Here is a 13,157-nt window from a genome sequence, read left to right as displayed (position 1 = left end):
CCGCCTCCCCCACCAAAAACCAAAATTAAAATGTTAAAGAAAAAATTTAATTTTAACAACAGGGAGTCCAGGCTAGGCAGAGTAAAGAAAAAAAAAAAAAAAAAAAATTGGCTTAATTAATAAGAACTCAATAAGCCATAACTGTCCACAAATTCACCTTGTTCTTAATATTATTGCAAAATCTTTTATGAAAACCACCTCAATCTTTTTAAGTTACATAGTTTCAAAAGCAACAAATCTGGGATCTATCAGAGCCTGGACTCAATAGCAAGTCCTAACTGAAAATACAAATGCACTATCACAAAGCCAGCACTGATGCCACCAACCTTTAATCCCAGCAGAGGCAGGTGGATCTCTGCTGAGTTTGAAGCCAGCCTGGTCTATGTAGTGAGTTCCAGGGCAGCATGGCGAGACCCTGTCTCAGAAAAATAAAAGTATTATCACATACTCAGTCTGAATGAGGAGAGGAAGGATGTGAACTAAGAGGCCATGGTCCCACTGACACTCCGCTGCTCCTTCAAGCATCTAGCCATTGTTTACCAAAAATTTCAAAGGGCCAACAAGATGGCTCAGAGGGTAAAGGCACTTGCTGCCATGGCTGACAACCTAAGTTCAATTCCCATGAGTCATGTGGTGGAAAGAGAACCTCTAATCTCCACATGTGCCAAGTAGCATGTTCCCAAGCACAGGCCCAGGCCTTTAATTAAGTGTAGTAATTAAGAAGCATTTGATTTGTACAATACTCCAACAGTAGAACCAGAAAAATGAGCATGACTTTCACTTTCAAGAAGATGAAATAGACACTCTTACCTATCCTTCACAACACATAGAATTCTGAACATTACTTTAAAAAAGATCAATTGAGTAAGAAAGAAGGCAGGTACTGATGACAGAGCTCAGAACCCAAATGTCAACACTTTGGGGAATAAAACTCAGTCCAGAGATACCCTTTAGGAATAAAGAGGACATGACAAAGACCAAAGGGGCCTTGGAAGGAATTTAGAAAATAAAAAAGCAACAATATAGACATACATAATCTCTGACATTTTCAAGAATGTCTGATAATTGATGGAAAACATAAAATAGCCAATATAGTGCTAACTGTAAGCTGAGAAAACCTTTAAGCCAGGTGTGGTGGCACATGCCTTTAATCCCAGCACTCAGGAGGCAGAGGCAAGTGGGTCTCTGTGTGTTCAAGGCCAGCTGGGGCTATAGGGAGACCCGGTCAGAAGAGAGAGACAGGAGAGAGAGGGAGAGGATGGGAGAGGAGGGGAGTAGAGGAGAAGGGGAGGGAAAGAGGAGGGGGGGAGAGAGGGGGAGGGGGGGGCTGGAGAGATGGCACAGTGGTTAAGAGCACAGCCTGTTCTTGCAGAGGACCCAGGTTCAACTCCCAGCACCCACATGGCAGCTACCAACTGTCCATAACTACAGTTCCAGGGAAGTCCAACACCCTCTTCTGACCTCCGTGGGCATAGCGCGGCATGGGTTTACTTACATACATGCAGGGAATACACCCATACACTTAAAATGAAAATATTAATTTTAATTAAAGAAGAAACGAGTCTGTCCACAAAAAAAGCAAACAGAACCAGGTCCATTACAGTAACTTTTGCATATTACCTCCTAAGTAACATTTACTGAAAATAAATTCTTTAGGATTCTAATAGCCAAATGTAGGAACCATATGGTTAGAATGTAAATAATGAAACTGAAAGGGATGTGAGGAAGATGCCAGAAGAAAATGTCTCACGCTGTATCTGGGAAGGAGCACACACGGATGAGGAAAATGCCAACAGCTGTGGAACAGAGGGAATTCCAAGTAGGCAGATACGCCACTCAGTCCAGAGAGATTAGGTTCAGAAAACACCAAAGCATCATGGTGGTTTTAAAAGGCAATTCACTTTTCTCCCCAGTGTTTGTTACTACATCCCACACCTGTGGTGCTTTCACTTTACTCAAGGCACTACTTTCTGGACTTACTGCTGTGCTATTGTTACCTTCTGCCTCCAGAAAGCTAGAACTTCATCTTTTCTTGGTGCTGTTATCTCCAAGGCTAGACAAGTCCTTGACATACAACAGGCACTCAACACAGACCATCAGTGAGAGAATGAGCAACAGAGAGAACACAGAAGACTAGGGCAGACGTGGCTAAAGGAGTACGACCTCAACAATGACCTTTGGAGCCTTAAGAAACTGACAACTGAATCCCAGGAGCAGACAGACAGTTTAACTCCCACCCGGTGTCCTGAAGCTCTTTTCCAGCTGTTACTTTGCCTTTTCTATGAGCCATGTATTGTGCCAAGCACTATCTGTTATCTTCATGGTGCATGGCCCCTAGACAGGAACACATCAGTGACTTGGCCAAGCTTACTGGTCAAGGCACAGCCAGGATAGATCCCAGATTTAAAAAAGCCTAGTAGTTCAACTACATCAACACTACCAGCATGCACATTCCTTCAAAGATCTTTACTAAAAGTTTTTTTCTTTACTTAAGCATAAAAAAAAGATGACCTCTCCACAATTTGCCGACAGCTACATACCTTGGCTGCTGCCTGGTCATACTGTGCTGCGGTTCTCACTAGTTCATCCCCGTTTTTGTTCAAAACTTTCTCTTTTTCAGTTAATTCCGTCTTTGTTTTCTCCAGTTGTAGTTGTAATTCTTGAAACTTATTTACTTGGCCTTTCATTTCCTTCTCTTGTCCTTGTAGACGTAGTTCCAGCTCATTAACCTTGCTTCTTAGATCTTAAACCACAAACAGAAACTGCATTCCAATTCACTTCTATACATAGATATTTATAGATACATATATGACTACGAAGCACTCACAACTTACCACTTCTTTTACTTTATTCTGAAACCTTGATGAGACAACTCTAATTTAGATTAAACACAGAAATCACCTTGCTGGATTCAATTTCGACACCTGCCATCTATTGACATTATACTCAAATATGCTATAGAAAGTGGAGAAATACATTTTCTAGGTTTTCACAGAGCAGTATAGGAATGCTTTGCTAAAATAACAGCAGCTTATGAACGAACAGTACAAGAAGTGTTAACACAAACAATTACGCCCTTTGTAAAATGACCATTTGGTTTTCCACACTGGAAACTGTCTTATGCTCATTATCACTTTAAGTTACCGCTACGCAATCAAATATTCATCCTGCTGTATTTCCTGGGAGCTCTGCCTCCACAGAAGACAAAGACAGTGGAACCTCCCACACTGCCACAGTTAACAATGATTCCCTCCCCCTTTTGTCCTCAGCACATACAATACTGGTTCCAATGGCATTGGCAGTGTGACAGTTCTCACCAGCAAACACTGATGATGATTCTCAATGTATCATAGCACTAGAAATTATCGTAGTCCACAGAAGAGATTCCCAAACACCACCTGGTGTGTTTTGCTGTCAGCTGCAGAGTGGCACAGCAGCCCAGGTTACAGATTTGCTCCCATATGGGCAGCCTGGCAGTGTAGGACAGATAAACGCCACACCTCTGGCCAAGGCTGGTCAGACCACAGGCTTGTCCTGGGCCTCAACAGGAGCCAGGTGAAAACCATGAGAAATGCGAACTGTACTACTCTGCTGCTGGAAAACGAAATCAAAGTCTCTCTGCCTGCTTTTAAAGGGCTGAAAACACCAGGCTTTTCAATACAAATCAAAGTTCTTTCCAAACTGTGATGTCTTTTGTAATTACAGAAAAGGTACAATTTCACACCATCAGTTTGGGATATCAACTACAAATGTATCTAACAAAGTATGTGATACTCATGCCAGGCGTAAGATTTCCTAGAGCCCCTCTGAAATCATCCAGGGAAAACTTCATTTAAACTTATCTCGGGAAGTTACCTTGATTCCGGGCTTTGAACTGATCCAAAAGAAGAGAACGATTTGGGTTGTCACAAAAACTGCTGTCGCCATCTCTTTTCTCTGCTTGCAGAGTTGATCTAGGAGTCACTACTTCTTCCTCCAAAAAGTGAGGTGCAGAGACATCTCTCCTAAGTGGAGTCTTCTGAGAACTAGATGAAAGGCAACTTGGAGTCTTTTCCTGTTGCCAAGAGAACACTGATGAGGAAGCCTGATGCCTCGCGATGTCTCGGTGATTCATGGTGACTTGGGGAGTAGGCTGGCTCACTTTCTGTAAAATCAGAAACTCTTTACAGCTCTTTGGTGATCTCAAATTTTTAAAATTTATCTTTTATTGTTTTCGGTGCTGGAAATCAAACCCAGGACTTGCTATGCAGGAATTATTACTGCTCAGCCACATTCCAAGACTGGAAGTCTCAATAGTCAGGGCTACTTCTTTACTGATAGAACATAAAGCATAATTCTAAGATGTGGACACTACCATTGCATACTAAGAATCAATGCTCACAGGTGTAGGAAAACCCTAAATCCCAAGATCCAGTGACACAATCTCATTGAATGGGTGAGCAACTACCATCTGAGGCACCATCTACTGATAAGGAGGTACCTTTGGTGTGGGTCCCATACTCCATAGATCCATTATTCCCAGAAGTATTTACTGTCATTTTAAATTCCAAAACTGGTTTTCCTTTGCCTATCTTTGGTTACCTCCCCATGAACTTTTACACAAAAAGAATGAAATTAAACATCGACCTACAGAACTCTCAATCATCTCACTTTTCACCCACTACTTCTCCCCAGAAATGCCATCTGGGTGTTTTATAATACATATTTCTTGGGGCTGGGGAGATGGCTCAGCAGTTAAGAACTGACTGCTCTTGCAGAGAACCTGGGTTCAATTCCCAGCACCCACATGGCGGCTATGAACCGTCCTTAACTCCAGTTCCAGGGGAACCCTCTTCTGACCTCCACGGCACTGCATGACACGGGTACACTCACATATATGCAGGCAATACTCATATACATAAAATAAATATTTTAAAAATATATATGTATTTTTTGTCTACTGTTCTCCAGCGAATGTGTGCCGCCTTTCTGATTAGTCAAGACAAGGTGACAGGTGTTGCATCAATCTTAGAGCACTCTTCTTGCTATAGGAGGTGGCTTAATGTTTATAGACACTCACACTCCTTTTAACTTTATAATCAGTATCATAGGCAGAACTTGTACCAAATGAAGTATGTATGTCTAGGACAAGCCAGAAAATTTTACTTTTTATTCTTCTCGAAAAGCAGTGCTTTTGCTACAATAATCCTGGTGACAGCAGAACCAGAGTTAAGAGCATGTAGAGAATAAGAGGGGTGTGGCTGGGGAGGGGAAGGGAGGGGAACTTTACCATGAACTGGTTTAGAACTCAGGGTCCATCTAACTGGCCCTCCCAGGTGCTGAGAATACAGGTAACGCTGTATCACACCCAGCTCTCTCCTGTCTATTTAAGCTTGTTTTCGTTATCAGTGTTGTGTGTGAGGGCAGGTACACACATGCTACAGCACCCAAGTGGAGGTCAAAGGACAACTTTCGGGAGTCAGGTCTCCCCTTTAACTATGGAATTCTGAGGATCAAATTCAGGTTTGTGCAGCAAGTGCTTTGACCTGCTGAGCATCTTGCTGGCCCCTACTTTTAAAACAAAAAAATAATAATCACCACCAATGAGCAAGGGAGCCCTATGTCAAGCAGATTACTGTGTTCTTACACTAAAGCAGAGGATTTCTACAGTTGCACCTTCTACTGCAGGGACCACAGTGAACTCACCTGAACCTGTAAGGCTTTAACCTCTGCCTCTAATCTTTTTCGTTCTTCAACTTCTTTATTATATTTTTCTTTTAGATCTTCATACTTAGAACCTAAACAAAATGAAATGCGATTTTTATGTCAATTATGTCATAAAGGAATTACTAGAGCACTATGATAGTCTTGAAACGACAATCTTGATATTTAACATAAAGATCATTGTAGGGTAACATCAAAATATTGATCCAATTACTCAAATACCAAAATACATGGAAATAGGGGTGTCTCCATATTCTGAAGCTGAATTCCTTCGAATGAAATTAATGCCGACCATCAGTGGTCAACACAATTCCCATATTCAAATGAACATGCAATGGAGGGCACCAAAATTAAAAGCTAAATTTAAAATTTTGAACTAATTCATTTACTGTGCAGAATTAAAAACTACTTATACCAAATAAAAACCTTTACCGATGTAATATTGACTTGGTGTTAGCGGAGCTGTAAGAACATTCTGTGGTGTACTGCATGGATTCACAGACACATCTACAGACTGTGCAGCCTGTTGGTTTCTTTCAAGTTCAGATTTACACCTGTTAGAAAAGAACCAAGACACCAACAGATTAAAACAAAGGCTACAGAATACCAATGCCATACATGTCCAGAACAAAGCTTATGAAGAAACCCATCCTAAGAAGTCCTAACCGTTCCATTTATCCAATAGACGTTTAGTAAGAGCTAGTTTACCAGATGTAAAATGTAGTCCTCCATCTTCAAAGTATTATTACGAAGACCTATGAGGACCTGTACAGCAGCCAAGAGATGTAGGCTGGAGATGCATTCCAAGCAAACCTGTTCTAAGCAAAAGGCACAGAATGAAAAGAACCCAGACCTGCAGAAACAAGCGATATCCCAAAATATGGGCTCAAGTTATGAGAATGGGTGACAATGCCTGTGATAATCATTTCATAATATAGACTTGGGTAGGCAACATGGCTAAGTGGATAAAGGTGCTTGCTGCCAAGCCTGATAATCTGAGTTTGATCCCTGGGATCCACATGGTGGAGGAAGAGAACTGACTCCCATAAGATGTCCAATGACCTCCACACTCTCCATGACACAAATACACTATGACACACATGTACCAAACAGATGTAACGAAATGTTTTTACAGAGATACAGAAATGAGTGTAGCATGTCTAGAAAGATTATGGCTGGAAATATTAACAATCAGCTCATTAAGGGTATTTTTCCTTTATCTAGGCAGAAATTGCAGGCAGGCAGGCAGCACGTGCTGGTCTCTGGTAGCCTTAGTTTCTTCCCCTCAGCACCTAGCAGAAGCAATGGCCCACAGTGACACCCTCTAGTGGGTGGTTTTTCTGCAGGCTTTGTGTACTACAAGTGTTGACAGCTCTTTTGAGGGCCTAGAAAGCTCAGATTCCTCAGACCTCGGCAGCAGCCAGTACTGCAGGCTCGGCTGGGGTCTGGGACCCTTGGCCCTGAATACCTGACTATTCTTCTGCAATTCTTCGACAAGCATGGCTGGCAATCTCTCTTCTCTGGCTCCTTGATCATTTTACGGTTTGTCTCAGTCTGTCCCTTCTTACCGTCTCTCTACGTCCTGCACAGCCTGCCATTTTCAGCTTGGCCTGCCCAGTATCAGCCACTGCCACTGTGCTTGCTCTGTCTCTGTATTTGTCTAACCTGCTCAGTCCACACTACTAAAAGTAGACAATTCTGGGTTTTCAAGATGAGCTTCTTACTGAGCCTGATATTAAGCCTCCAGGGGAGGCAAAGGAAGGGACCCCTCAGACGACTGTAAGCCAGAGCAGCCTGCTTAAAGAGTCCAAGGACTGTTAGGAACAACCACAGCCTTACTCTTAACACCAATCAGAGTCATGGAGGCTTGTTTTGGACCGATCAATCACAACCATGCCTCCTAGCACAAGTCATAGCAGTCCTACAACTGGACCACCAGGGGAAATAGCTGTAGGGTCATCTAGAGCTCACTGGGGCTTGTGATAGCAAAAAGCCGATGTAAACTTGTTTCTAACAGCCTGGCTAAAGCTGCAACCTTCAGGAGCCAAAGGAGCTGTGACCATCAAGTGGTTTTCTCAGCGCATCCTAGGAGTGCTCCAGATTGCTGGTGCTGGTGTAAGGGTAGTCTGGCTGTATGTACAGTCTCTGTTCAAGACAGCAAGTGAGGGCAGGAAGGCAGAGTCCAACCACTGCTAATTAAGGAGTCAAAATGCCCCAGGCCCCACTGTGCTTATCTACAGAAACATAACATTAGGAATGCTTTCAAGAATGTACTAGGACAAATACTGATTTTAACAGGTGTTAATGGCAATTTATTAGTAACACCTCCCCAGTACATGGGGGAAAGATGGGTCTCTCTCGTCTCAGAAACAGAGTAGGGATTCTAAGTATTATAGATACATACAGAATATCTCTGTCATTCATTGAACGCCTTTCAGAACCAAACATGTCATGTAAAAGAGTGCTTCATCTTGTTTTAAAGATCCGGTTACTTCAAGTCTCTAATGTCTGAGAATACTTGAGCAAATACCATCCCATTAGAACGGCTCATGTAAGCAGTACTCCCTTCAGTATGGCCTCAGCACTGAGTGAAGGACACCGGGAAGGAACCGTATGCTCTCCATCTCCTGAAGATCCAGATTCAGTCTAAGACAACGCAATTTATAAGCTGAAAATAACTCAGTAAATTAAAACTTAACAGCTGAATTTAAAGTAGGCAAAGCACTGTGTAATAAAAATGTTATAGTCGCATTAAACAAGTGAAAATTTTCATTTTACTTAATTTGCTTTTTCTCCTCAAATTTACATCTTTATAACCTGTTATTTTTAAAGAGTAAAACTACAACCCTAAACACAACCCTCCCTGACTTTAAGTTCTCCTTTTATTGCTCCTTCCCCCAAGCAAAAAAAACTACCACTAAAAAAGCACCAAACTGTTCTTGCAGTAAGTTGAATCCTAAGATTACAAACATTAAGTTTTGACAAATACTGAAATGGTTGGGATCTTCCCAAGCAGACATGTCATCAGTGGCCATCAATGAAAAAAAGTATTTTCCTATGCTGCATTGGAAAGTTATCAGTAAGAATTTGAAAACTGTATTTACAAGTTTTTGGACCCAACAGCTCTTATTTAATCTACACTCAAATATTTGTAGTTTTAAAACTAATAAACATCAGTAAGCACCATACCGAATTAGAATATTTTTAAACCAAGTGCACTGTTCTAGTCAGCTTTCTGTTGCTATGATAAAACTCTTTGCACGATGGGGGGGGGGGGCTTTATTTGGCTTATGAGACCCAATCACAGTTCACCATTGAGGGAAGCCAGAGCAGGAACTCAGGGCAGGAGCCTGGAGGCAGGAGCTGCAGTACAAGCCATGGAGCCCTGCTTACTGGCTTGCCCCAACTCGCCTGTGCTCAGCCTGCTTGCTCATACCACCTGGACTGCCTGCTCAGGGGTGGCACCACGCACACTGGGCTTTGCCCCCTGCTCCCACCCCCCCATCACTCAACAATCAAGAAAACATCTCAGAGACATGGTCATAGGCTAGTCCGGAAGAGGAAATTCCCAAGGGAGGTTCTCTTTTGCCAGGCGTCAGCTGACAACCCAGGCTCTCCAGCACACGTGCTCTAGACATGTCCTAACCCACAATGACAAGAGAGAAAAGTAATGCCACTGATATTAATGCTGATACATAATGGTTGTGTTCCTGTACACTTCTAAGCACATTTATCTACAAATGCTGTTACTAAATGGTACTCTATAATTAAATATAAAAATGTACATAAAACATCTATTCCTAAAGTATTACCAAACATTTATGCCTACATTATTAAAACTGACACTGCTAAACTACAGCAGGACCACTCCCCCATGGCCCCAAAACAAAGAAAAGGAAATGCACAGCACCATCTGCGCCTAAGTTCACCTGCACGGCTCTGCCTGTCGTAGCCGCAGCACAGAGCACTCCATCAGGGCATGTGCATCACCATATGTGGGAGACACAGAAACTGAACTGTACACAAAGCACAAAAGCATTTCTTGGTCTGGGGGTCCTGTTTCTGAGAAATCTCTCTGGTCACTGTACAGGTGCAATAAACTGCTTCCTGTTTATTTTAGTCTCTGGGGTTCTGTTCTCCACTATTCTGGGCCTACAATTGGGGCCATTTATTGAACTACTTTTAGTTACTATAATACCGTTAGAGGCAAAATGCTGCCATTAGAAGACACTATTTCTAGGCTTTTGCATGCACACGGGAGGCAAGAAAATTGGATGCCCCGCTGGTCTACAAAAAAAAAAAAAAAAAAAAAAAGATAACATTTCTAAATTAGCATGTTTAGATACCATTAAAATTTTCATTAACATCTTTAACTGTAGAATGTTTAATAAAAATTTCAATAATATTTTATTTATTATTTTATGTGTATGAGTGTATTCCCTTCATGTGTTTAAGTGCACCCATGCTATCCAATTCCCAAGTCAGAAGAGGGGGTTGGAGTCCCCTGAAACAGGAACTATGGACAACTGGCAGCCACCATGTGGGTGCTGGGAATCAAACCCAAGTGCTCTGCAAGAATAGCCAGTACTCTTAACCACTAAGCCATCTCTCCAACCCCGATAATAAGGAGATCTTGTTTCTATTTTACGTGTTATGCATACATACCACACGCACGCAGGTGCCCACAGAGGCCAGAAGACGCCTCCTCCCAAAGCTGTCCATTATTTTTCAAACCCTAATACATCTGATAAATACAATGTCCACACTATAAATACCATTCAATAGTTACCGCTTAAGTTCCTGTTCCAGTTTCTCTATCTGTCTTTTGGCTGAGTTGAGTTGGCCTTCTTGAAGATTCACTTGTGACTCCTTAACTTGAAGTTCATGAGATATCTTCTGCTTTGTTTTCTCCAAATTTTCACATATTTCCATCAATCTTTGATTTTCCCTTTTTAGGTTTGTACCCTCCGTTTTTTCATTTTCAACCTAACAGATTGTTGAGGGGGGAAAAAAAAAAGTCTCTTATTTTGTGTTTTGTGTGTTTATCAAGTATGGCATGTACATCTTAAGTCTAACACGTCCAACTTTCTGAGATATGCTACTAGTAAGACAGAGATCCACACTGCATGACCACAGAAGTTCTAAATGACCAAACTCGGAGGCCTATCAATGAAAAATTCATACTATACACTTTGGGAGGGGTACATTCCCTCATCCTAAAAGAAGAGGCTTTAACATCCTTTTGAGAATTTCAAACCAAATGAACTGTATAACTAGTTTTATCCTCAGTTCTCACTGCTAAAGTCAGTTATTTTAAGAAATCAGAAAATTCTTTCATAAGCAAAATCGATTATTTTACAAGCCTTGGCTATACTACTACTTTGCTGACTAACACCGAGGTAAAAAGAAGTATTATGTTTCAATTAGTGCTCCTGCACAGATGATGCTGGGGAACACCAAAGTGAACAGCTCACTGTCAGAAAACAATGTCCATCCACTTAAACTGTAAATGTCAGAAACAGCATCCCAGTCCAGATTTAAAGCCAGGGACTTACCGAACAAGGCAGAAAAAAAAAAAAAGCATTTCTCAAACACAAGAGCCAGGCAAGGCCGAACACACCTTTAATCCCGCCTTTAATCCCAGAACTCGAGGCAGAGGCAGGTGGATCTCTGTGAGTTCAAGGCCAGCCTGGTCTACATAGTGGGTTCCAGAACAGCTGGGGCTACAGGGACATCCAGTCTCAAAAAAAAAAAAAAAAAAAAAAGAAAAAAAGTGACAGTCCTAAACATAAACAAGTAGGCCAAAATAAAAGTCACAGCTGGAGAAAATCAGAGATAATTTAAAGTATCTGTCAAGAGGAAGAGAAGATTTTACCTAAAGATGGAAAGGTCCCTTCTCCCCAAGAAAGCAGTGAAATAGAAGAAACAATCCACACGTGACTGAACTGTCTCAAGGGGCTGGCCATACCTTCTGCTTCTGCTTCTGCAGGGAAGCCTCAAGCGCATCCAGCTGAAACTGCCTCTGTTGCTTCTCCTTCTTCAGTCTGTCCAGCTGTTCCTCAAGCTCGTGAATCTTCTGTAGAGCTCTTGTAGGGAGACCTTCCTTCCATTCTTCCAGTGCCCAGCTCATTTTGTTCTGTGTATTATAATACACTGAAAAAGAGAGATCAGAGGAAACAGATGGCACAACATGCTTACCTGGTTTCCTCTTCATTTTCCCTATTTTCAGTCCTGTTTCTTTTTGGGGGGATTTATTTTTATTTTATGTGTATGAGTGTTACGCCTGCATGTATGTACATGCACCTGTGTCCTGCAACGCCCTCGGAGGACAGAAAAGGGCACTGAATCTCTGCAACTGGAGCTATGGATGGTTGTCAGGTGCCAGGTGGGTGCTGGGATTTGAACCCGGGTCTTCTGCAAGAGCAGCCTTAAGCTGAGCCATCGCTACAGCCCGTCCTGGTTTCTTCCATTGCTACCTGCTTTCTATTTTTCATGATATAAAACGTTTTGCTAGAAGTTTCCTTTGTATCATGAGCGTGATCACTACTTAGGTCCTCAGGAAGGCTTTTCTGAGATGCTGAACCAGGCCATCGTCTCTGACCAGTTTCTCTCGGAGACAGTCCAGCTCTTTCCGAGCCGGTGTCACGTCTTGAAATAATGCATCATTGACCAAGGGCACATTAACCGTGTTACTGCGAACCACCCGAAAGGGGTAAAGGCTCGGGACTCCACGGGCCCTGCAGCCCTGTCCCAGTCACCGGCAGGATCAATGACCTCGGGCAACTCAAAGGCGGTTTCTGCCATTTCTATAGTGAGGTGGCACCGGGGCCCCGCTTCCGTGCGTCTTGTCAACACCTCGCAATTCGACTCAGCCTACGACCCGAAAGCCAAGGGGCCCGTCTCCTCCTGAGCCGGGCGTGGGCGGAGTAGGCGTGGGCAGGGCCGACCCACGGAGACCCTCCGCCCTCACCACGCCAGGCGCCTGTGGCCGTGCCCAGCCCGCAGCCACACTCTACCGAGCGCCCAGCACTGCGGCGCCGTCCTTTCCAGGCAGACTTAGTATCTTAGCACCCACATCGCCCCCACAGTAGCTGCGCATTCGGCCTCCGGAGGAGGAGGGCTCAGCCCCGCTCGCGAGGACCCCTGCAGCGCCTGCGCTCAGGAGAACAAGCACGGTACTCCAAGTCACACTCGGTTGTTCGCAGCCAACCCCGCAACCACCGGCTCCACAGGCCAAGGCCCGGTCCAGACCGGAGCCAAACAACGGAAACCCGATGCTCCGGAGCCTAGCGCCCGCGCCCGCGCCCCTGCAGAGACCTCCTCCCACTTCTCCCTCAACGACCCCGACCTATCTCGACACCGCGCCCGCTGCTAAGTGCTAAGAGACGGGGTCTCGGGGGGCGAAGGTTCTAGAAAGGCCTTCCACCGAGTCCTGCTCCGTCCATCACGAGGCC

General features: G+C 43.5%; 1 protein-coding gene across 1 annotated transcript in view; it reads right to left on the bottom strand.

Moving 5' to 3' along the window:
- The window catches only part of Cenpf (centromere protein F), a 51,514-nt gene that overhangs the window by 37,777 nt on the left and 580 nt on the right, over positions 1 to 13,157 (bottom strand). The window contains exons 2-7 of the mRNA XM_008824860.3: positions 11,672 to 11,856; positions 10,493 to 10,689; positions 6,136 to 6,257; positions 5,686 to 5,777; positions 3,856 to 4,144; positions 2,541 to 2,743 (exon numbers count right to left, since the gene is read on the bottom strand). Of these exons, the coding sequence (XP_008823082.1) occupies positions 2,541 to 2,743; positions 3,856 to 4,144; positions 5,686 to 5,777; positions 6,136 to 6,257; positions 10,493 to 10,689; positions 11,672 to 11,833 (1,065 nt within the window). The 5' untranslated portion in view covers positions 11,834 to 11,856. The remainder of the gene's footprint in view (positions 1 to 2,540; positions 2,744 to 3,855; positions 4,145 to 5,685; positions 5,778 to 6,135; positions 6,258 to 10,492; positions 10,690 to 11,671; positions 11,857 to 13,157) is intronic.

This window comes from Nannospalax galili, unplaced genomic scaffold (assembly GCF_000622305.1).
Source record: "Nannospalax galili isolate Female #2095 unplaced genomic scaffold, S.galili_v1.0 scaffold648, whole genome shotgun sequence".
In the NCBI taxonomy this organism is placed as follows: Eukaryota; Metazoa; Chordata; class Mammalia; order Rodentia; family Spalacidae; genus Nannospalax; species Nannospalax galili.
Note: the sequence above shows the minus strand (reverse complement) of the source record. Positions and strands in the feature narration are given on the sequence as shown.